We start from the raw sequence: 26,650 nt of genomic DNA, 5'->3' as shown, positions 1-26,650 counted from the left end.
ATTTATGGAATGTCTCGAGTTACCAATTATACACGTGGTGACATTTTAACAGTCTCACACTAAAATAACAACTCAGGATCTGGGGGTACCAGACCGGAGTATTCTTCATAATTTACAAATCTTTTTATAAAGATCTCCATTATAATTTTGCAATTACAAGAGTACATTTCATACAACTGAAAGAAACTACTGTATTATTGACCAATTAAATTTCTTTGAACAATGCGCCCTAAGTAAGGTTTCAAAATTTACCTAATTATGACTACACATTCAGTAGCCAATAATGGCAACAAATTCAGAACTTAGCAAATGTTAGTTTGTTTCCAAATGTAATCCCCAATTCTAGTAATTCTTTAGCCCCCTTTAAATATACCCTTCAATTTACCTATAGTTTTAACCACATCAAAGCAATGAATTACACATACATCAAACTCAATTATTGGATGCCATTTTCAATGCATTTGAACAATAAATGTTTCAAAGAAAAGGGTTTTATAAAGATCAAAACTCCATTGTGTGAGAACATAATGACTTTCATCCTTGTGTTGACATTGTAAGATCAACAAACTCCGAGTTCTAGTACATAGACTTAATGAATCAACATCAATGATGGGCGTGCAGAAAATGACAGAGACTTCTTGATTCCGTCTGATCAGCTGTCAATATTTATCTATTGATTGTGACAGGACAGTTTTTATTATACAACAATGATTCCCACATGGCAGAAAAATATACGTATTTAGTCTGCAACATTCCAGGTACACCTCAAATCATATTAATTAAAACCTATGGTGTTCAAAACAACAATGTAAATGTATATTTAAACTTTAAAAAGTGTTGAGAATACGGTCCCTCTTGACTTTTGACAAAAGCTTTCTGATTCTAAAGAAAGACCTATAATTAAATCTGTGAAATGTTAATTCATTCACAGATTTTAACAAAGTATTATACCAACTGGAATGACAACTATTTTGCCTAATAAGCAAATAAATCTAACTTTGATTTCAGAACATGAAATAAATGATGTATTGAAAAAACACCTCCAACGAACTTATATACATAATGGATTCACGTCAGAGAGAAAAAAACTTTTAAAAAAAACTTGCACACATTGTATATGGAGTAGTATCTTCACACAAAGTGTCACCAAAAACTTCTAGAGTTATAATCCTCACAGACCTACTAAGTCTATAGATCTCAGAAACAGATTTACCACTAGATCATAGAGTCAAAGTAACTGATAAATTTGTGGAGATTTTCCCAGTAGTAACCTACAGTAACAGTCTAGTAAAGGTCTCTATACCAGGTCTTTCATACACTCTGCCGTTGGTCACAATAAAGTTAATAAAAGCATCTTGTAAATTCCTCTAATCCTGTCTTTTGTTTTTCAGTGGAACTGATACTGCCCAAGAGTTCCTGACACTGAACAAAAGCAGAAAGTTAACTCTGTTTGAATTTCCAGAAGCATACCTCTGTATATAAACTCAATTAATCTCCATTTGTCATTTTATCATTTCAACAATTACACAAAAGCGAATTACTGCTTCCTGTTCTTTCATAACAAAAAGATTTGCGTAAGGTTTTGTAAATGAACTGTATGATACAATTGGTGAAAAAAAAAACATCTACAAGGTAATACTAATATGTTCATTAAAATATTTTCATAAAGATTTGAGTTTTCTTACAGTAAATATATCAGGCCGATTAGCAAAATAATTTTCATGATGAAGTGGTGATCAATTCAGACCAAAGAAAATGTTTTTTTCTTTGCTATCTTGACAAGGACATACAATCAAATTCAAAATATTTGTTGCACATGGCTAAGCAAAAATTTTTCATTTTTGATTGAATTTATAGTGTCTATGTACTTACACAATAACTTTTTCCTTAAAGTTCTCCAACCCGTCATCCTCATCAGAATAATTATAAACATCAAAATTGTACTGTTTATCTGACTCTTTATCTAGAGTCTCATCAACCACAATGTCTGTATCAGAAATATCTGAATTATCTACAGAATTCATTTCTCTAATGCTCTGGTTCCCAGTCCCTGAGTCCAGACTAGACTGGTACTCCTCCTGACCCTCGTAACTCTCACAAGACGTCACTCCTGCCACCTCACACTCAAAAGCCTCGGCAAAACTTTTCTCATATATTATTTCCATCACTAAAACATCAATCCCTTTTCCATGCAAATTTCAAAATGCAGAATTATGCTAAACTATCCATATAAACTTTCCTATCACAGAATATCATAAAAGTCCCAATGCAGGTGAGAGCTGATACCCAAAGTCTTCCTTCATTCCAAGTAACTGTTTCCTGATTAAGGTCAAGTTTACTCAAGAGATACAGCTAACTCTAACACAGAGTTCTACCTGAGTTCCCAGCGGAAGTGGAAATCCCAATTGACAGAGTTTTTTAAAAAGTTAAACCTCTTCAACCTTACAAGATAAACAGTGAAGTCTGATAGACAATTCTGAGAGTGGAGACTTAAGAATTGATTTCCTGTCTATAACAAGGCCAGTGTTACACTGGGGTAGATCAGGCAGGCCAACCCAAAACACAGAACATTTAAATGTATACTAGAACATATGCTTCCCACATCAGTAATTGATTATCAAAGCCAAAAATAATCCACTGAATGCCTAAATTGGGAGTTTGAATACAATATGCAAACTAATAAACCGAAGCCTGATTTTTTTTAGAGAGCTTAATAAGAATGGAGACAGATTGCGCTGTGTTAACAGAATTACATGCTGGGACTAACTTCACCTTTTACAAAATGAAATCAGAAATCAATATTTCATCATTAGTTTTACTTCCCTCATGCAGCCCCCATCCTGTATGGGGTTTGTTTTTTTTTTTTAATTTTTTATGTGGAAGAAAATAAGAATTGAAATTTATGCAAAATTCCTGAGATTTGAATAAAGGATATTAGTTTTACCTTAGATTTTAATGTAAAATTTCACCTGTCTAGATTTTTTTTAAAAATTAATTTAACAAGGAAGATTTTTAATGCATTTTCTTCTTTAATTCCCCCAATTAGTCTTTATTATGTTTATATACTTATCTTTTTTTTGTAATTTTTAATTTTTTAATTTTTAAGTGGGAGGAAAACATCAATTTATGCAAAATTCCAAAAAAATTAAACAAAGGATAACTTTCAGCTGAGATTTCTTCATAAATTTCAACTGTCTGTTTTTAACAACAGCAGTATTATCAAGGAAGATTTTCAATGCATTTTCTTCTTCATTTTTACAAATTGGTCTAATGTTAAATTGCCAGGTTATTCCAGATAAGGCATTACTAACCTGCTTGTGTGTAATTAATACTTTAATCACAGTGAAATATATATTCATAAGGAAAGAACAGACATTAGAATGGCCAATTTATCCTGGAGTATCTTATAAGGGTCTTCGTGCTCTCCCCTGATGATCAAACAACCCTTATCATTATGATTATTTTCTGTAGTTTTGTCCCCTATTGATTATGGCACTAGGTTTACAGTAAGAGTATAAATAAAATAAAGAAAAAATTCATTAAATGAACATTGAAATCAATTCTACGTCACTGTTCCTTGTCAGTGACAGAATATTTACAGACAGGGCAGGAAATTATATACCCTATGTTAACCTGCCAAACCTTATGTAATTAAAATACTCCCCTCCCAGCCCCCCCCCCCCCAAATACAATGCCTCCATATATTGCCATGTCTCACATGGAAATTTTGCGAGGGGATGCTTCAATTTGCAGTGCCCTGGTTTAATTGATCTTTAATACATCTCTTTTGAAATATGGTTTCAGCAAAATTTAGAATGAATCTTATTTGCAAATACAACTGTAAATTAATTTTTACATTTTCTCAGAAAAAAAATACCCCCCCCCCCCCCCCCCCGAAAAAAAAATCATATAAAATATTTATTTTTAAGAGCTAATATCAATCTTTCCATGTTGAAACCATATTGCAAAAGAGATGTCTTAAAGATCCATCAAATAAAATTTGGGTGTAGCATTCCTCCTTTAAAGTGTCAGTTTAAAGAAATATTTTGTTCAGTATCTCACTTGGGGGGGGGGGAAACAGCAATCCATAACTTCAGATTTCTCAAGATGACAGGAGCAAAATTAGGTACCTTCATTATTTACTGATATATCTTCATTTGTGCAATAATCTGCCTATTCACATAACTCTTTTCAAGATGTTTTGCTTAACTTTGAAGCATACAGCTTTCAAAAAATTCCTTATTGATTCAAATAGCAATGCTTGAAAATATCCAGTCCATAACTTAAATAATGTCCATAACCTTTGTTTATTGAATATCTACACTGTTCTTGTCATTATCAGTCCCCATGATTCAATATGTGTTCTTGTAAATAATAAACTTTGTATCTATAACATTGTTAGTTTTATATAAACCATGGTCAATGTGTTTGCAGTGAATGGAATGTATGAAATCAAAAGAATTAGGCTACAAAGTTGCTAATTTCATATAAAGTGTAATAAAATATTGAAACATGAGAGTAGAATTTATTTAAGTTGATTTTATTACTTTAAACCATGACATTCACAAGTATTTCTCAATTCTAAAAGCATATGTTTGAATCAATATTATTTCAATCTTATAACTACATTAAATCTAACGAGTGTAGACAAGGGAAAGAACTTGTGTTTTAGTTTTCTAAAAAAAAAAGGAGAGAACTTGTGTCTTAGTTTTCTACAAAGGGAGAGAACTTGTGTCATACTTTGCTACAGACAAAGAGAGAAAATTTGTCATACTTTTCCACAGATAAAGGGAGAGAACATTGTGCCTTACTTTGCTACAAACAAAGGGAGAATACTTGTGTATTACTTTGCTAGAGACAAAGGGAGATTATTTGTGTCTTACTTTGCTGCAGACAAAGGGAGATTATTTGTGTCTTACTTTGCTGCAGACAAAGGGCGAATACTTGTGTCTTACTTTGCTTCAGACAAAGGGAGAATACTTGTGTCTTACTTTGCTACAGACAAAGGGAGATTATTTGTGTCTTACTTTGCTGCAGACAAAGGGAGATTATTTGTGTCTTACTTTGCTGCAGACAAAGGGAGATTATTTGTGTCTTACTTTGCTGCAGACAAAGGGAGATTATTTGTGTCTTACTTTGCTACAGACAAAGGGAGATTATTTGTGTCTTACTTTGCTACAGACAAAGGGAGATTATTTGTGTCTTACTTTGCTGCAGACAAAGGGAGATTATTTGTGTCTTACTTTGCTACAGACAAAGGGAGACTTTGCTGCAGACAAAGGGATATTACTTGTGTCTTACTTTGCTACAGACAAAGGGAGACTTTGCTGCAGACAAAGGGAGAGTACTTGTGTCTTACTTTGCTACAGACAAAGGGAGACTTTGCTGCAGACAAAGGGAGAGTACTTGTGTCTTACTTTGCTACATACAAGGGAGAGAACTTGTGACTTACTTTTCGTCTTGTCTATGATCTGTCATCACTAATTTCTCCTTGTTAATGCCCACCTTCTCCAGTTCCTGCGTTAGTTTGTCAAAGTCATTAGTCAGGTTCTGACTCTTAATCTTCTCGTTTACCAAGTCCTGAAAAAAAATAATCCATTTCCATTGTTTGTTTCTGTGCATCGTGGGTATGTTATACCAGAGAGTTTGCAGTAAACTTACACTCAATGTGTGCATAAAACTTCTTTCTAAATATACATGATATATCAGACTGTAGTAAGTTTGATATGGATGTAATGAGGATATTATTCATCACACAAATGATAACTCCACCCCCCATGCACTACTAAAGGAACAAAACAATTCATACACATATTAATTTAGTGCAAATCTTATTTATGAAAAAATCTTATTTATGAAAATGCTTTTTTTTTTATCTTTTTGATTTGATATAATTTTAAAATATGAATTTTAACCATTTGAGAAAACATCATTTATTGTTGATATTACTGAATAAGCACTAAGATGGAGTTCTTGGACTATGAAGTATAGTGTCATATACTTGTAAGACAAATGCCAATACAGGGTTGTCCCTAAGAATTGAAATAGCAGGGGACATTAAAAAAGTAGAAGGGGGTTTTGGGTTCCTCCCATAAAAGGGGATTGAAGGGGAATACCAGATTAACTGGGGTATTACATTATAACAGGTGGGGAAATTCACCAACCCTTGGGTCATATGGCGAACCATGCAATAGCTCTGGAAATAATTTTTGGATGTTAGCCATTATGAAGACTAAAATTGGAAATGGGAAGCTGTGCTATATTTGATGAACACTGCTAGTGGCTTCTGGAGAACCTATTGATAAAATTAAATTACTTGTGCCTCAACACTAAAAAAAGGATGCTGATTCACATGTATAGCTGTATATACACTAAAAAGTTGTTTTTCTTCCTTTAAATTGTTTCCCCATCTATAATGATTTCAGATGATCCTTTCTTTTAAAGCTTTTCTGGCCTTGTACATTGCAGTTGTTTTATTTGATGTCAAATAACCTGGACACAAGGAAGTTTCAAATTACAATCAATGTGTTGTAAATAGCATGGCGCAACAAGTATTTAATAATCAAATTCTCTATAAGTAATATTTGAATGATGATATCAATAGATAATTAAATCTACAAGACTTACCTCCCTCAGTGTGGCTACTGTTCTCTGATGCATAGCACACTGTTGCTTGACTTCCCTGTTTTCTTTCTCCAGCTCACGGACATGTGTTGTTGTGTCTTTTTGAGATTCTACGGATTTCTTTAGACTTTTAAGTTCTCTATTTAAAGCACTGTGTTTAGCACTAATATCATCGAATGCAGATTCCTTTAGATCTAGGGTTTGTTTCACACGTTTATTCTCCTTCTCCAGCGCTGATTTCTCTTTGTTTATTTTCCTCACTTCCTCCTCTAATTCCGACACTTGTTTTTCAGTCTCATGTAACCTTTTGTTAGAAATTTTCATCTTCTCTATTGTTTTTTGAAGTTTTTCATTCTCCATTTCTAGATCCGAGTTGTCTTTTTCCAGCTGTTGTACTCGTTTGGTTGTTATTTCCAGTGATTTCTGAACTCTCTGATTCTCATTGTCCAAGTCCAATAAATCTAGCTCCATTTGTTCTTGCTTGGTGCGGAGATTTTTCTGAACTTCTAGCGTCTTCTTTAAGTGCTGAAGCTCCCTATTAAGTGAATCTTTTTCATTCTCTACTTCTGCAATTCTCTGTGAAGAGTTTTTTAATGCATCTAGAGACCTTTGAAGTTTCTGATTTTCTACTCTTAAATTAATCACATCCTGTTCTAGAATTTCCTTTTTCTGTAACTGATCATTTAAACTTTTCACTGATTTTTGTAGTTTCCTGTTCTCTACATCTAAGTCAGAATTCTCCTGTTCCAAAGTCTCATATTTATCACAAGTTAATTTCAAAGTTGATATCATTTTATGCATTTCATTATTTTCCTTTTCTAGGTTGGCATTTTCATTCTCCAACCCTGAAATCCTATCACAATTATGCTTTAAAGAATTATACGATTTCTGTAACTGTCTGTTCTCGAACTCTAACTTTGACAGTTGTTGATCTTTCTGAGACACGGAATGTGACATTCGTTTGTTTTCTCTCTCTAGATCTTTGAGCCTGGCGTCGTTGGTCTGCTCACTGCGGGCTCGTACCACCTCCACAGTGTGTGACAGTTGTTCTTTCTCTCTCTCTAACTCCTTCACCTGTCTCTCGGAGTTTTCCTTCACAGTCTCTAATGTCTGTAGCAGGTTTTCCTTCTCAATCTGAAGCTGTTCCATCTCCTGCTCCAGTTCTAGACAGTTTTGTGAGGTCTCTTGACCACTCTCTAACAATTTTTCCACTTTTTTGGCCAGCCTCTGGTTCTCTTTCTCCAGCTCCAGGTTCCTCTCGGCATTTTCTATCAACATCTTTTCTCTGGCCTCCTCTAGTTTCTGGTTCAGTCGCTGGTTTTCCAATTCTAACCTGAGGATTTTGGCATTTGTGGTTTCAGTCAGTTGGTCGGATAAACTCCCTCCTGCTCCTGAATATAATTAAAAAAGAAGATTAATTAATTAAGATACTTTATATAATATCAAAGATATATGGGTTTTGAAGAGAAAAACTTGCTACTATCATCCACCCCCCCCCCCCCCCCCCACTCTGATGATCTCTATTAAAATAATCAAGATACTTGCTCCAAGTAAAAAAAACAACATAATTTACATGCATGAATTTTCTGGTTCAAATTCACAACAATAACATGTAGATGCATAATCTAGTAAACAGACATACGGATATATATATATATATATATATATATATATATATATATATATATATATATATATACAGTAAAACTTGGTGCATTCCGGCATGTTGTTCAGTCCGGCGTAATATTTTAGTCCCTTGAATTTTCTTTATAATTTATGTTCAATAAATGTTGTGCAATCCGGATCTTGCCTATTCTGTAAACCGGTCGCTATTTAAAGAACTAACTGGTCATAATTAATAAAAATTATCTCCTCTAATCTGGCCACTTATTTTTACCTGTGCCAGCTGGTCATTAGAGAAGTCTCGCAAAGGGGTAATTATTGTCCCGTTAATGATCTATCCTGTATCGACAGTTTAGATTTTAACAAACGTGATAAAAAAATCATTTATGGCTCAAGTAAGGCGAGGAAAGTTGCGTGTAGCATGTCTGTAGAAAAACTTGGAGACTTATTCATGACCTCCTTTCTACTTTTGTTTTGCGTGCACGACGTGCAATTCGAATTACTTCCCTTTGTGTCGCTAGTTTACAACGACCAAAGCGACAGAAGATTTTGGTTCAATATTCATTACATGTAGAACATTTGAAATTAACAAATACAGTATCTAAATATTCAAACATATTAATTTTAAAAGAAAGAAATTACTTAGGAATCTGTCCCTAACAAAATAATATTCACAGCTACGATAAGGTTTTTGATTGTATTTTAAACACTTAACAATTTTCAAATTTGATAAATGACCTAGAGATATTATATTTTGATACTGAATAAAAAAACGTGACAGAAATTAAAATTCTGAAGAACAAACAGAGTTCAAAACAAATGGAAATAGACGATTTTTTCAAGTGAAACTTAAAAAGTGACATATTTGATCAAGTATTTATTTACCACTCTTTGTTTATATCTATGTAATTTTTAACTTGCTATAACGGTTCAATTTTCTCCAATCCGGATGTTGTCTAATCTGGCCAAAAATTTTGGAATCACTGGTCACCGGATTAGACAAGTTTTACTGTATATGCAAGAGAATCACATCAATATCTATTTCTAACACTTAATAATTTACTCATATTGAGATGTAGATTTTATATTTTCAAAAATTCAGTTCCATTTCTCTCCCCTTACCCATGATTCTAAGCCTGGCTGAGTCGAGCTCTTTCTCAAGGTTGGTACTCTCATTAAGACTGGACTTCTTCTCGTACTGGAGTTGTGCATTCTCCTCTGTCAGAATTCTTAGCTTCTCTCTGTCTGAATCTCTCTCCTACAGAATAAACAAGAAATGTAAGAAGTGTTTGACAAGAAGTTTATATTACACTCCAGCTCAACTAACAGCATTTTAAAAGAGAACCTACACAATAACTTTACAAGCCACTTAAAATTTCAATAAATAAACTTTAATGCACAGCAACACTTGTTAGTGGCCAAAACATCTGATCACAATAATATACATATATTATGTATACATTACATATGTAATATACATATCAGAATTGTATCAAGTGATGTCAATGTACTGACTAGGTAGAAATCTGCATTGCACTGAAATTCAGAAGTTGAATGTAAACTTCTGACTTCTCTTCTGTAAAACAGTGTTGTCACAAATATTTGAATTAACATTACATTTTATCTAATGAGTTTCTACAACTCTGTGTTAATTGTATACCAGTGCCATTTCCTCAACCATCTGTCGTTTTTTCCTGAGTTCATTCTCTAGCTCCACCACCGTCTCCACTCTCTTGTGACAGTTAGACAACTGTTCCTCCAGCAGGTTCTTAGTCTCAATCAGAATCGTGTTATCTTCTCTCAACTCCTACAAAGATCACAAACATTTAGAACTATAAACAGGTTCTTAGTCTCAATCAGAATCGTGTTATCTTCTCGCAACTCCTATAAAGATCACAAACATTTAAAACCATAAAGAGGTTCTTAAGTCTCGATCAGAATCGTGTTATCTTCTCTTAACTCCTACAAAAATCACAAACATTTAGACCTATATACAGGTTCTTAGTCTCAATCAGTGAAATGAATGTATTCAAATCAGTAATTTCTATGTGGTCATTGAGTTCAGTATTTAAAAGATTAAAATGTTCTAAAAGTTATTCCCCTTATCAAAGATGAGCAACAAATTGTATCTACATACACCCACCCTGGTTTTGTATTTACTTACATCCACCCTGGTTTTGTATTTACTTACATCCACCCTGGTTTTGTATCTACACACATCCACCCTGGTTTTGTATCTACATACATCCACCCTGGTATTATATTTACTTACATCCACCCTGGTTTTATATTTACTTACAACCACACTGGTTTTGTATTTACTTACATCCACCCTGGCTTTATATTTACTTACATCCACCTGGGTTTCATATTTACTTACATCCACCCTGGTTTTGTAGAATTCTAATTCATTCAGCTTCTCTTTGTACTTTAGAATTTCATTTTGGAAGCTATCTGCTTTTCCTAACTGTAAAAAATAAAGACATTCTATGTTCATCACACACATTCAGGCATTCTCCATGTATCATTTCTTTAAGCTTGAGGCAATGAAATCAATTCGATTAATTGCTAATTAAAAAAAATCAATTAGAAAAATTTATCAATTTTACGGCATTCATAAATATTTAATGAGCAAAATGTATTATTTTCTCTCCAGAAATTATCTCCTTAAAACCTAGACAAATTGGTTGATGATTTATTCATACTTTTTCTCGTAAAACGTCCAACTCATCCCTCAGTGACCGTGCTGCTCTAGCATCCTGAATCAATTCTGAATTCTAAGAAGAAAGAAAAAAGTACTACAAGGTTTTTCAATTATAACAGAAAAAAAGACTCTACAGACAATGTAAATAAATAGTCAAATCATAGATAACAGGTTTCTGGATCTGTTTGTTTCAAACAACAAATTTATTGGGGTATGTGTATGTTAAGATTTAAAAAAAATGTGCTTTATTTCATTTTTTAATTCAAAATTGAAATATAACACTGTTTGTCTTCCTTAATACACACTTTATAAACTACCCAATATGTTCAATATTTCAGAAATTCATTATTTGTCTAAATGATTAAGTTCTGTTTCATATTGCCATAAATCACTCAGGTGTGCATGCAAATTAAATAATAGATAAGGCAAGCACATTTATGGAAATTTGTATGCATACCTACTTGTATGCAACTCATGGCAAGGGAAGATAGAAAAATAAATTATTCAAAACTTATACATGTATTTTGATATTTCTACCATTGTTGAATGTAAATGTACATTTTTGTATGCTCCCTTCTCAAAACCAATTTACTTACCTAAATGATAAAGTAGGTACATGGCAAAGTCTATATTTTGATGTTGACCTTGTTATCTAGGTTTATTTATATATGATACACACTAAATGCTTTGCTGATGTTGATTTGATTTCTCAGTTTTACATGAAACTTGTACAAGGCTCTGTATATATATATAAATATATATGTGTCAATGCTGACCTAGTTTCTGAGTTTATCTATATATAGAGGATCTGTATATAAATGTATTGATGCTGACCTCGTTTCTGAGTTTATCTATATATATATAGGATCTGTAAATAAATGTGTTGATGCTGACCTCATTTCTGAGTTTATCTATACATATAGGATCTGTATATATGTGTTGATGCTGACCTCATTTTTGAGTTTATCTATTTATAGAGGATCTGTATATAACTGTGTTGATGCTGACCTCGTTTCTGAGTTTATCTATATATATAGGATCTGATGCTGACCTAGTTTCTGAGTTTATCTATATATATAGGATCTGAATATATGTGTTGATGCTGACCTCATTTCTGAGTTAATCTATATATAGTATCTGTATATATATGTTGATGCTGACCTCGTTTCCAAGTTTATCTATATATAGAGGATCTGCATATAGGTGTTGATGTTGACCTCATTTCTGAGTTTATCTATATATAGAGGATCTGTGTGTATATATATATATATATATATATGTTGATGCTGACCTCATTTCTGAGTTTATCTATATATAGGATCTGACCTCATTTCTGAGTCTGGCCACCAGTGATTTGTTCTCCTCCAGCTCGTCCCTCATGTCTGACAAAATCTCCTGTTTATCCTCACTGTAAAAAAAAGATGGTATATCTGAGTCAAATTATGATGCAGAAGTGCTGAAAAAATTGTTTGAAGAAAACTTTTAATAAGAAAAATATTAGTCTTTTACCCTGTCAGGTTTTTGTTTTTAAAAAATAATTCTTTAATTCATCAGTTTTTCTGACGGGCAGCAATATCATTTAAACTTTAATCTGATATATCTCATCATCAAATCAATAATCTCACTGCATAGTGTAATACATTTCTATTGTGAATCTTTGTTAGAATTCAGTAGTTCGCAACTTACAGGTCCTGTCTAAGTCTGCGGACCTTCGCTTTACTGTCTGCCAGTTCTACCACCAGGTGATGTTTCTCGGGGCTCGCGGGGGGAGTGACGGGGACCGTAGTACCCTGGATACTGCACTGTAGCTGGGTCTGGAAGAAATCTCGCTCTTGGGCCAGCTCCACAGATACCTACAACATCATCAAAGTGTCCTTCAAAAATGACACATAATGACACTAAAGCATTATTTTGGTACAATTCAAATTGCTTATATCTACTGTACATGTGTTAGCCCATCCAATGTGAAGTAAGTATTGATTAATAATTTCTAAAACTAATTATACAGATTATAGGTTAATGAAATATATGCAATGCTGCACAAACAGAACATTCATTATAAAATCCTACTTTTAAGATTAACTTGAAAATCCTACTAGAATTCTGAACATGACCCACCACTTATATAAATAGCGTAAAGTGGGACAGTTTTCTTGACAGAGAGGAGACAAAGATCACAGAAGACAAACCTCTGAAAAGTCATCTCTTTCTTTGATAACCCTTGTAAGATGTTTGAACATTTTCTCTGCGTATGTCTCCAGCTGTTCCATTGGTTCAATCGGGAGAATGGATTCCGAGTCATCTGTGATCTGCAGACATTTAAAAAATACATACACTTAGTCACTGACTATACACTTACTCAGTATATTGGAAATCTACCTTTTTGAATTATTTCATAAAAGAAGCATATCAAGTTTCATAATATGTACATAATATGGTTCTAAATTAATCAATTTTTATTTTGTTTAAATATCCCTGTTGTTTTAGCATCATTTAGTATAATCTATGAATCATGAATTTAAGTTCCAATTATATGATATGTACCATTTAATTCAAGCACAAAATTGTAAGTTATCTTGAAAGTCCTGCAATGTTCAAATTTTGTGTTTAATCTGTGGTTTTTATTTGTTCATTATGTAGCACTATAATGAACATTAAAATGCTGCTTAACAAAACTTGTTTTGTGTAGTACGGATCGATCTATGTACAAAATAAACAAGTAGCCATGCAGCAATTTAAATCTGGTACATGAATCAGCTAAAACGTTAAATCTGCTAGACACAGTCTGCACCATGTATGACCTAATGTTTAACAAGTAGACAGACAGCTAATTTCCTTAAAAGTAAGATTGTTACAGAATTCAGCAAAGAATATTTTACACATAAATGCGTCTTTCAGCTTCAATGCCCAATTTTTTTTCTCCATTTCATTATTTTCAATGCCAAGGAAAAAAAATATCAAGGGTATTAAAGCAAATCAGAAACTAAAACCTTACGCTAATGACATAATTTGATTTTTTATTAAGTTAATTGCTACTGGCTAAGTGGTAATATTATACCCTTCATATCCACTACTTACATAACTTTACAGATATAGAACATATGGGCCAGATTCATATGAGGATATACCTTTAAGTAACTATTAATACCATATTTTTTTCTGGAGCAATAGGGTATACCGGGTATCATAATACACATTCTGCCCCTGTGATATCCAATACCTCTAATGAATGGCTTTATTTAATGATTAATGCATTCAATGCTCTGACTGCATCCTAACTTGACATACACTAAACAACAGTCTAAATTCCTCAACGAGAATGTATCCAGTGTCTACTGTAATTAATCGAAGGCTGATTTATTGAATTCCCCAATCAGTATTTCAGTAAATGTATATGTTCCATTCCCAGTGAAAAAACATCTGCGTATTTAAATTGCTGGTAAACAATGTAGGAACTTGACTTTTTTCTGCCCTGTTTAAATATTGATAATTGCGCAGAGACATTTTTTAAGGGTTTTAGTAATAAATTGTGGTCTATGCGCCAAGATAAAACTACCCGATCGATAACAGTTCTACCCGCCATACATTCCATTCTCTAATGAGGAATGGCTATCACCTCCGACTGTACGATGGATGGGTTAATTTATCACTTGATAAGAAGCTATGAATATTGATGTGATAATACTGAATACCACAAAAGGGAGTCATTCTCTTTATTTATATAGATCTAAAACCAGGTATTATCATCCCAATACCCAGGGAAAATGGCCATCACCTGACATTGTTAAATCTGTAAATGAGAAAATTCTGCAATTGTTTACCATGGTATCCATGATAACCATAGTCCTGGACTATGGTTATCAGACTAATTTGACTAATTTAGCCCATAGCATTTATTTATTAATTACAAATCTAAATATTATTCATACATTTCAGCATTAGTTGTCAAATGCACACTTTCTTTAAATATTCTCAATGACATGAAAAACTCAGTGACAAACTCTTACAAGAATTCCAACATACAATACACATTCATTGTGTTGCAAACTGTTGCTATGTCATTATGGGTAAATTCACTTTATATACCTGTACAAACAATGTTATATGACTGTTCTTATGGACTAAAACTACAAAATATACAGGATGTTCGTCAGACTAATGGGCCAGTAATTTAACAAGCCTTAGACACAAAGGTTCCTGGACAGATTTACACTTGAAGGTCAACTATACACCTGTGAATACTCTAAAGTATACACAATGGAGAAATAAATTGCAATACAAACTTTATCTAGCAAATATCAAAATTCAAAACTTTTATTCTCCATTTAAACTTGTTGACCAGCTCTCCAAACAAATTTATCTTTGGACAATTAATTAGACCTCTACCAATATACAATCATTTTTTTCTTTTGAGTTACTCTGATGAGAGGTCTGCTATGGTAGAGAGAGTTATAACTAACACATACTGTCCTATCTACCAACTTTAGAGCAAATCCAAGATGAAAATTTATGAAATTTCTTTGTTTAAAAAAGAACTAAACACCTCCAAATGTCTACAATGGACTTAACATAATAAAGAGTAAGTAGTAGTGGATTAAAGGGAACTTCAGATTGACTTTGAGTTAATCCCTTACAACCCTGCATGGACTTCATAGTGGGGTGAATGAAGCCTGGGCTTCCATTAAACCCTTTGTGTATAGAATTATTGAATATACATGTATCACTAGTGAGTACAGCGTGGGATCTGAAACTGTGAGACAACTAAGAAAAACAGATATGTGGGTGCTTCATAGCCAATTATTTGGTGTCCATCTTCTTACTGCAATAATCACTTTTTTTCCCTTTAGTAATGAATATGAACATGTGTTTTTCATAAATTGTGATATATGAGCTGTAAATTCCCAAAAAAAATACAGTAAAACTTAGTTATAGCACAGTCCTGGGGACCTGTGAATTTACTTCTCTATATCCGTAATTTGTTATATCCGTATAACAAATTTGTTAAAGTATATACAACAAATTCGCAATATGCATCTTTTCCTTCAAGTATGACTACCAAATATGCTGTGGAAGGTAAAATACAAAATGTTACTTGGGATACTAAATATTTCTGAGAGTGGAATTTCAAATTTAAATACTTATAAAAAATTATATCAGTTTAATACAGGTATTTTGAAGTTTAAGATATTGAAAATTCTTTATAAAAGATGCAATTTTTCATTAATTTTAACTTCTATGGGACAGAAAATCAGTTCACTATTTGCATAAATTTGTTATATCAGAGTTTTTTATAACCGTAATATTTTTTCTAGGATTTGTTAAGAACTTCGCAGCGAATTCCAAAAAACTTCACTATATCTGTGAATTCGCTTTATCTGTGTTTGTACTAAACAAGTTTTACTGTAAAAGCTTGTCAAATCCATAAAGATTGCACGGTATTATCCCAGGTACCGTGAAATCACTAATTTTGGTGGGGGTTTCATTTTTGTTGTTTTCGAGGTATGAGGAGACCCATGAATTCATGTCCACCATGAAATGTAAAATTTTACATATTTAACTACTCAACAATCCTTCATCCACGAAATCAAAACCCTTAGTTTTTTCCTCAAAACTCGAAAATTTGACCACATGAAAATGTGATTTTACAGTAAATATGTTATCCTTTCCACAGTCTCCTCAATATTATATACCAGTAAATCTTATAATTATATACAATTGCACTTAGGACTTTCAAACACCGATATCTCAAATACCATGGATATATCGAAGTGATTAGGAAGTCCCAGCCACATATTCCTTCAGTATTTTACTCTTGATATCTTGAATTCTCAGACATCTCAAAGTTTTTCCTTGGTCCCATGGAGTTCGAAATAATGATTCTGACTGTATACTCTGAACAAAATCTTTCCTAGACTTTATACATCATGGCTATTTCTTTGCTGCAATGTCAGTATACAGACCTCTTTTATGTGCTCCACAATGGCGGTCTGAACATCCACGTCCAGTTGTTTAATTTTGTCAATGAAGTACTCCTTCCTCTCACACTGGACAGCACACCCCAGGATCAGGAGCAGGGTCTTCCTCATCTCACTCAGGCTAATGTCTACAATATAATATATATAATAACAGCACACCCCAGAATCAAGAGGAGGGTCTTCCTCATCTCACTCAGGCTAATGTCTACAATATAATATATATAATAACAGCACACCCCAGAATCAAGAGGAGGGTCTTCCTCATCTCACTCAGGCTAATGTCTACAATATAATATATATAATAACAGCACACTCCAGAATCAAGAGGAGGGTCTTCCTCATCTCACTTAGGCTAATGTCTACAATATAATATATATAATAACAGCACACCCCAGAATCAAGAGGAGGGTCTTCCTCATCTCACTCAGGCTAATGTCTACAATATAATATCTATAAATAACAGCACACCCCAGAATTAAGAGGAGGGTCTTCCTCATCTCACTAAGGCTAATGTCTACAACATAATATACATGTATACATATAAACATATTGTATACAGGGTTATTTTTGCCCCATGTTATTTTCATCCTTTCACACTTGCAAACAATTTTGCCCTGTTTAAAATTCGCCCAGTCACAATTCTGTTTAAGAAATTATACTGTTTTTTTTATAATTTGCCCCGTTTTAATTTCACCCATCTGTGAGTAGGGTGGAAGGGGCAAAAGTAAAACGGGGTGAAAAATTCCCTGTATACACAGTAATAACAGCACACCCCAGGGTCAAGAGGAGGGTCTTCCTAATTTTACTTAGGTTAATGTCTGAAAACAAGAGATCTGAAATCAATATCACAACTGTAGTGGGAACTTATTAAAATCTGTGATTGTTATATTTCATATTCTGAATCAAGAAATTATTACAGTAAAGAAAAAATATGCTGGGTTGTAGCAAACTTTTGAAACAATGCATCAAATTAACAAAAGAGATTCAATCATGTTAATTTTTTACAACTTGATGAATTGCTGGTTTCTAGATTTTGAAGCATAAAGTGCAACTGTTAGAATTTGAAGATGTGTTTCCATTAATTTGAAGAGTATCATTACAAAAACACAAAGAAGGTTATAATAAGATTCCTAAAATTTAGAGAGAAATAATACACACAACAAATAAAACCATCACAAATTAGCCAGATCTAAAGAGTTTTCCAATTCAATACACTACAAAACAGCCTGAGGAACAAAATCCCATCAGGAGAGATCAGCCATTCAGAAAATTGCCATCTTTTGATGTTGATTTACATAACATTAAGTTAGGGAACTTCTCAATGACTAGATCTGGAATTTCAGCGTTGATCAGATGAGAAGTTGCTGATTGAGCCATGCAAGTGATTCTCTATAAGTGTATATAGTATGGCTGCTACCTGTCTCTTAATTATACCGATTCTGGCTACAATAGCTGTACTGAGGGTGATAAAGCTTTATCAGATTCCCTACATATTGTATAACCTGTCCCTTAATTACCGAGTCTGGCTACTGTAATCAGAATCTGGTGCTGTACCGACAGGTGATTACCTTTATCTGGTTCCCTACATATTGTATAACCTGTCCCTTAATTACCGAGTCTGGCTACTGTAATCAGAATCTGGTGCTGTAACGACAGGTGATTTACCTTTATCTGGTTCCCTACATATTGTATAACCTGTCCCTTAATTACCGTGTCTGGCTACAGTAATCAGAATCTGGTGCTGTACCAACAGGTGATTTACCTTTATCTGGTTCCCTACATATTGTACAACCTGTCCCTTAATTACGGAGTCTGGCTACAGTAATCAGAATCTGGTGCTGTCTGACAGGTAATTTACCTTTATCTGGTTCCCCACATATTGTACAACCTGTCCCTTAATTACCGTGTCTGGCTACAGTAATCAGAATCTGGTGCTGTACCGACAGGTAATTTACCTTTATCTGGTTCCCCACATATTGTACAACCTGTCCCTTAATTACCGAGTCTGGCTACAGTAATCAGAATCTGGTGCTGTACCGACAGGTAATTTACCTTTATCTGGTTCCCTACATATTGTCTGGTAGTTAGGAAGCTTCAGAATGAGCAGCTGTTGAAGGACGTCCTATAAAACAGAAAACAGTAGTAATCATACCTGGCAAACTGATCTAAACAGAAAACAGTAGTAATTACAGGGCCAACTGATCTACAACTGCAGCACATTATGTGCAGACACATACATCATTTGTCAAACGCTCACTGAATACCATTGCCTGCTTAATACAGCTAATGTTTGTGACTCTCAGACTGGATCAATTTTTCTAGTTAAGAAAGATAAATTTCTAAAATTGAATTAATTCTCATGTGTAAACCACCCTCCATTATTTAAGAAAAAACTTTATTAATTATGTACATGTATATATAGCAAATTAAATCTATCTTATCTAGATTAAATTTTAAATCTAGAAATTTTATTTCTAAATTTATCCTAATTTTTTTTTAGATTGTCAGTCATAATTAAAATTTAAATACACCTTCATATTTTATTATTTATGTTTGCTTAAATATGCCTTGTAAGAATGGCTTGGTTTCATACAAAGAATTACCTTCACCATGAGTTAAGTTGGAGCATTGTTGATCGTGTATGTTAATCTCTCTGTTTAAGTGAGAATGGAATGTACATTGTGTCGTATATTTCATATTCCGGCTTTCATATCAGGTGCTATTACCCATTATAATTACCACTGAGCCGCTAATAGAAAATATAGCTTCTTAATCCTGGTTCCAGGCAGAGGGGTTACAAAAGCGGGTGTACTGGAGTACAAAATTGGATGAGCACTAAACCATGGAAAGGCAGGTTACCAAAAACTAAAAAGATTCCAAACCCGACCATATACAGAGGGAATTAGTTCTCTCAATCCTCTTATGCTGTTTTTCTGCCTCACTAAAAGGTATATTTATTTATCATTCACCAAATGAACACATGGCTATTGTGCCTCTGTTTTAATTATTTAAAGAAATGCAGACTTGCTTCTACAAGTTCCTGCTACCTGACATATTGATGTTTTCACTCAATGTCAGTAATTTATGTGGAATCCATTATAAGGCCAGGAAAAGACATAATTTTTGGCTGTAGTGTAAAGTTATTTTAAAGTTAAAATGAATGATTTACAAACAAACTCTCAGTGGCTAAGGATGTTCTGCCAGAATATTAATTATTGACATGGTCATAATGTGCTCTAAGCGGCTTGGTGGCTCAGAATTCGTGCTAAGTGAATCAGACATCTTTAAGAAAACCAAAATATCAATATTCCATGGATCAAATGTTCTAACGATGAGATTCTATGGATCTTAGAGCTGTCAGATGGAAGGCCTATGGCCACTTGTGCTACACAAATGAATATCAAGACGATTTAATTACTTTTTCTGACACTGGTCTGCATTCCAATCATGTCTTTAACATATACACCAACTGCTTTATATTTAGAGAAAAGTTCTTTAGATGAGGGCAGGTGCCCTCCAGTAATTATCTAAATGCTGCTTGTAAACTGTTCCTTACATGTTCTTCTAATTTTTACCATGCCAAACCAATATTAAAGCTGATCAGGAACCCAGATCCTTCATAGGACACAAAAGAAGCATTGTAAGGGGCAGAAAAAACACTTCATTTATTGACATTGTACAATTTTTCAACTTCAAATGCAAGATTTTCCTTGTCCAATGCAATTTTATCTTTTCAATTGAAAACTATGGCACGCCAAATTCACAAAAATGAGCTAAACCTAGTTTCACAGTCGATAAACTAGGTTTATCGACTGTAAACTATAGTTCATGGATTGTAAATTATAGTTAACGACGTTAATCTATATTTCACATCTGTAAACCATAGTTAACACGATAATCTATGTTTCAGAAGCGTAAACTATAACTAGCACCGAAAACAATCATTAGCAATTGCAAAACATAGTTTATCTAATAAATACGGTTTCACAATTTGTAAACTATGGTTTACAACTCTTAACTTTAGTTAACGAATGTTAATTATAGTTTACGATTGTAAACTATAGTTAACGGATATTTAAGGTGCCGAATTCACAAAATTGTGATAAATATAGTTTTACATTTGAGAAACACAGTTTACAAACAGAATCTCGTATTTTGTATCGGAGATGCATAATTTTCTGTGAAACTATATTTCACAACTCTAAACTATAGTTTACGACAGAAAACTATAATTAACGAACGTAAAACATAGTTTATCTGATAAATATAGTTTCACGATTTGTGAAACTATGATTAACAACTCTTAACTATAGTTCATGATTGTAAATTATAGTTTACAGATGTGAATCTATGTTTATCAACAAAATCTATTGTTAACGTTTAATTATAGACAGATAAACTTAGATAAGTATTCGTAAACTATATTTAACAACCGTTAAATATAGTTTTACAGATGAAAACTGTATTTAACGAATCTTTAACTATAGTTCACGGTTTGTAAACTATAGTTTACAGTCGATAAACCTAGTTTATCAACTGCGAAACTAAGTTTCGCTAATTTTTGTGAAATTGGCGTGCCATAGAAAACAGATCAAAATACATGTATTTGGGTTCTTGGACTACTGGAAGCTGAGCATATAAGTTCCAATGCTAGTTTGTTTATTTAATGATATTCACTTTGCAAAGGTTGCAAATTTACAAACAAATTTAAACAACTAAGAAGAACCATAATGATTGTAAGAAAAAACAGAATTAGCAAGCTTTTACAAACAAGCTTATAGTTTCATTGCAGTAATACAATCTGGAGAACTAATGGTACCTCAGCTGAGGGGGGTTAAGTAGATTGACTGATAGAGAGATGGTGATAATGATCTGTATATACAGGCCTCAGGTGTGTGTAGATCTCGATTGTTGAGGTGTTGACAGGATTGATACAGAACGCACTATCACCGCACTCTGACCTGTCTTACAATTACAGGTTATCTAAACTGATTGCACCGCCAGCAAACAAAGCAAAGTTCAACCCACCTCACAATCAACTCATTTCCAAGCAGTTTTTAATTTTCTCACAATCAATTCATTCCTGAGCACTGAAATTAGCTGGGAAACCAATGAAGCATCAAAGAAAACTCTATTAAGTTGTTCAATAGCATGACTTCATGTGATAGTGTGGAACTTATACAGAGCTGGGATATGTCCAATATAGGACTAATCCATTATTTGTCATGAAAATGAAAACTGCCCAAATCTAGATCATCAAACAATACTGTACTTGAAAATTAGTGGGATTTTTTTTCTTTATCAACCTGGCAGCAATATTCTCTATGTATACAACATATAATATTAAAGCTAAAGGAATACAAGTCCATAACTACAGCTCATATACATTAACTACAACTAGTATACATTTAATCAAGAACACCTGAAGAGAATCAAATATTACTTTTGTATGACAAAAGGTTTAACCAGGAAAAAGAAGCCACACTTTAACTGTTATACAACAGACAGTGACCACCCAGGATTATCCAGCATGACTAACAGGATAATCAAGATTACACAACGAGCTGATCACAAGCCTGACTGATTTCTGGAACCTGTTGGCTTTATTGATTATTTAATTGAAGATAAATAAGTTGTAGGCTCTTCTAACTCTCTGTGACATGGCCTTACATAATCTTTAATTGATTATACAGCCTCTGTTTCATAGCTGTTGGACATTACACCCAGCTTTATATTTTTCTCTTCACAGAACAGAAGCAAAAGATTACACAGGAATGTCTGTCAAAGACCATTCATTCTTTGGGATTTTTAATTACAACTGTCAATCATAATTTTGGCAGTGTTTCACATGACCCTAAATATTTCTGAGCTTTAAATGGACATTCTTTCTTGTTCATAAAACACCCAATACCCACCTATTCCTCACCGATTGTAGTGTGTGCCAATTGGTCGGTCTGTTTGATAACATTTATGTAGTGTGTGTAGTCTGCCTTATGATTAGGTTCATTTTACCATTGTTAGATTTCTAATCTTTTACAATCTAGATCTATTTAGCATTGAACACCTACATACAAGCTACACAATAACAAACACAATCGGATTTTCCCTAGTACAGCAAGCTAAAGGTACAAAATGTTACAAGAAAAAAAACTAATACCAATGTTCAGAACTCATTGTAAAACTTCCTAACCTTCAAGTTAATGCTTGAATTCCTATAGGTGGACTGAAATTGCTTATACAGTACTGTTTCATACAATTGCAAGTTGATTAAGGTGTATATACTCTATAAGTATATAGACTGAATGCTTAGTATAGATATACAGTAGAGCCTCTTTAATCTGGAAACCAATAATCCATTGGATGTCTCACCTTTCGGACAAAAGATGGGAACAATTTATAGTCATATATATAATGACAAGTATGTTTCAGTGTAATCTGGACACTTCATTTGGTTGGGAGCACAAGAAACCATGCAGATTAACTAGGCTGAACTGTACTGAATTCTGGAAATTTATGTGCTCTCTTCCCAAGTAAGTGTCTCTTGTAATGGGAATGAAAATTAAAATGAAATGAAAAGCAAATTCTTTGAAAAGATTATCATTATTTTCCATCAATTCAATATCTTTCTATATTAGAACTATAACTTCTCTTTGAAGCACTAAGCAAAGAATACCGTAATGAGATTTTAGCCCAGTAATTAAGGCCACAAGACAGCACAGTCTTCCTGGAGGTTTTGTTAGTCAGCTCCATCGATTCCTAATGAATTCTCCAGATAAGGTCAGAGAACAGTGAAAAACTGGTCCTCAGAAATCTTATCTAAACTGTCCTCTACAAAGAGATTTACACATCCAAACAATGGACCTTAACTTTGGGATACAAATTTTATCTTATTAACCTAATGCCTTCACTCAAAACCACAACACTTTATTACATACACATGATAGAATCTTAGAACACATATCTCATGTCTGCTGAAGGACTGTAATAATATCTCTATGAGAATTTTCAGCAACACTCTGAGTGTTTATTCAGACAATAAGCCAATATTGGCAGGTCTGGAGCTACAAATACTACCCATATAGTTGGTTATAAATTTAGAGTATCCAAGAGATCTTCCTCTGCTAGTGCCACTTATGCAGTGCTATAAAACAGTAAAACCTTCAGAAGGGGGACACTATAGGACTGGATTGGTATGAGGATCTTGACACCCCCTTAACCTGCTGATAAGATAAACACCCTATCTTTACACATACCATAAAAATAATACAAGGCCTGAATTTAAATCAAAACATGACAGGAAATATGCATCAATTATTAAAACTTGTGCTTGTAGGCAGGTATCCATAGATGATTGTACCATTCCACAAAGATTGCCTAGTTTGTAATGTAAATGTCTTGCCATATACCAACTAGAATGTTTCAACTTTCACTATGACTACCCGTACACATTATTAAAAATTTGAGAAAGACATTTTTCAAGCAAAATTACCTGGTTTTAACTTCATCTCATATTCTCAAGTTGAAAAATTTGCTCATGGCATGTGAAGTGATTTATTTACAAGTGAAAATTCAATGGTTGTAAGCATGTATCAAACATTTAGAATGCTGGATGAAAATGTGTTTCATGTTAACCTTCTCACTGACAAATATTCCTTGTACAAACTCAGTAAATTCTCCTTAACTTTTAAATTAATGAAATTGAGCAGATAATGAAATTGTGATTGTAAAGCAAGATAAAGGTATTTTACCGAATTGCTCAGGTAGTTCAAACATACATACCACCTAAAGGTTTCACAAAATATTATGAAGAATTTCAAGGGATACAATAAAGAACATGATAAATCAGTCATTTAAATTTTAAAGTTAAAATTCTTGAGGAATTTTGAAATTAAAACATGGGTCTTTCAGAGTGAGACATAATAACTTATACATGCCATTCTCAGAACGTAGAGAGTTAAAGAACTAGTTTCTGGCAATAATGCCAAGATTGTAATGAATAGAATTATCTTTTTCAAATAATGTTTGTCAATAAACATTATTAAATCTGTAAGAGGGTGAGGTAGGAAAAACAAGCTGTAACTTGAAGCATTCCTTAGAATCACTCTGATAACAGTGTAAGAATAGTGGTGGAGAATTGAATGTATATTCAGAGATAGTGTATCCCAGAGCTGCCATTTCTTGCAAGCCTTTTATAATGTTATTAAATGTGGACATCCATTACTTGATCAACCAGAACACATCACTTATAAGACACCAGGCTTTAGACAGTCATCTAGAATACCTGCAGTATTGATTTAAATACACCTGTATTTAAGTGATTTCAATTACTTGCCATCTATTTAACATCTAAGAATATTTTTCATTTCCATTTCTAGAAATATATATGGAACTATTTTTATGACTCCATTTACCCTCTAATTATTCATTCCACTGGGAAGTTTTTTTTTTAATTTTTTATAGGATTAAAATAAGGCTAGGCTGATCATATATATATGTAACTTGTGATACAATGTGTACCATGATACGTGTATCATGATACAGAGGTTACAACAGGAGACATTGGCCGTGATACCTTGGACTATCAAATTTTATCCTTATAGTTGTCACATTCCTTATAACTTTTCCCTCTGCTATAGGAAACAGAAGAAAATCTGTATGTATACAGTAGACATGTACCACATAGTAGACATGTACCACATAGTAGGCCCTGACATTTCTGATGAGAATTTCCCAGTTATAAAGCTGGATGTATACAGAACATACTGGTAGTCTGTGATACGTACCACATAGTAGGCCCTGACATTTCTGATGAGAATTTCCCAGTTATAAAGCTGTTATGTATAGAGTAGATATGTACCACATAGTAGGCCCTGACATTTCTGTTGAGAATTTCCCAGTTGTGAAGCTGGATGTATACAGAACATAGTCTGTGATACGTACCACATAGTAGGCCTTACATTTCTGATGAGAATTTCCCAGTTAAAAAGCTGTATGTATACAATAGATACGTACCACATAGTAGGCCCTGACATTTCTGATGAGAATCTCCCAGTTGTGAAGCTGGATGTTGACATCTTCTACTGCTCTGTTGACATTCTGGTAGTTAATAGGGCGGGGGTCACTGTAAAATACAACATGGATATTGTATTCTATAATTTGATATAATGAACATATGAAGTAAAATTATATATATAGAAGATTCAGCAAGAACTTAATTTCTATAACCAATATAGAGTGAGTTACAGTTTTGTCATTGTCACAAACTACGGCCAAATCCTCTCCCGTTCTGGTACTAAAGCAGGAGAAAGCTATGTGGACCCTGGAATGTGGCTTGAGGTGATGCAGTTTTTGTGTTTAAATATTTATTTTTAGTTAATCCTCTTTTTTCATTGGGTATGGAAGGATGATTGGGGTTGGGAAGGGTTTGAATTTCCCATTAAACTTTTCTCTTTGTCTTTTTAACTGTGTAGCTTGCTACCATAGCTGCACTTTAGGTCTGCCTGTCTACACATCCAGGAAAGATTGAAATGATGTTAATATTGCACTTTTCAGAATCTGTGTGATGCTTCAAGTTAATTAGTTTACTAATTAGTACAGCACAATGATTTCCTAATTTTATCTTAAGTATTGTTTGTAACTAGACATTAAATACTTAACAAGAACATGAAGAATATTATTGCTTACATGTTATGTATACATGTATATATGTAGATATGTAGATGTA

At 33.4% G+C, this 26,650-nt stretch overlaps 1 protein-coding gene across 9 annotated transcripts in view; it reads right to left on the bottom strand.

Moving 5' to 3' along the window:
- The window catches only part of LOC133181602 (girdin-like), a 39,446-nt gene that overhangs the window by 9,541 nt on the left and 3,255 nt on the right, over nt 1-26,650 (bottom strand). For 5 of the 9 annotated variants that reach the window (XM_061316139.1, XM_061316137.1, XM_061316138.1 and 2 more), the window contains exons 3-14: nt 25,939-26,047; nt 18,979-19,048; nt 16,912-17,054; nt 13,141-13,260; nt 12,638-12,804; nt 12,278-12,359; nt 10,953-11,024; nt 10,628-10,714; nt 9,908-10,054; nt 9,370-9,505; nt 6,628-8,015; nt 5,453-5,580 (exon numbers count right to left, since the gene is read on the bottom strand). In XM_061316139.1, coding sequence (XP_061172123.1) covers nt 5,453-5,580; nt 6,628-8,015; nt 9,370-9,505; nt 9,908-10,054; nt 10,628-10,714; nt 10,953-11,024; nt 12,278-12,359; nt 12,638-12,804; nt 13,141-13,260; nt 16,912-17,054; nt 18,979-19,048; nt 25,939-26,047 — 2,649 coding nt within the window. Of the gene's footprint in view, nt 1-5,452; nt 5,581-6,627; nt 8,016-9,369; nt 9,506-9,907; nt 10,055-10,627; nt 10,715-10,952; nt 11,025-12,277; nt 12,360-12,637; nt 12,805-13,140; nt 13,261-16,911; nt 17,055-18,494; nt 18,514-18,978; nt 19,049-25,620; nt 25,657-25,709; nt 25,756-25,783; nt 25,839-25,938; nt 26,048-26,650 lie in introns of those variants that run through there. The other 4 variants (XM_061316143.1, XM_061316144.1, XM_061316142.1 and 1 more) reach the window with 4 other exon arrangements.

This window comes from Saccostrea echinata, unplaced genomic scaffold (assembly GCF_033153115.1).
Source record: "Saccostrea echinata isolate AGI-Se365-2 ecotype Australia unplaced genomic scaffold, CSIRO_AGI_Sech_v1 ptg000009l, whole genome shotgun sequence".
In the NCBI taxonomy this organism is placed as follows: Eukaryota; Metazoa; Mollusca; class Bivalvia; order Ostreida; family Ostreidae; genus Saccostrea; species Saccostrea echinata.
The sequence above is the reverse complement of the archived record's forward strand: the minus strand, read 5'-3'. Positions and strand labels throughout refer to the sequence as shown.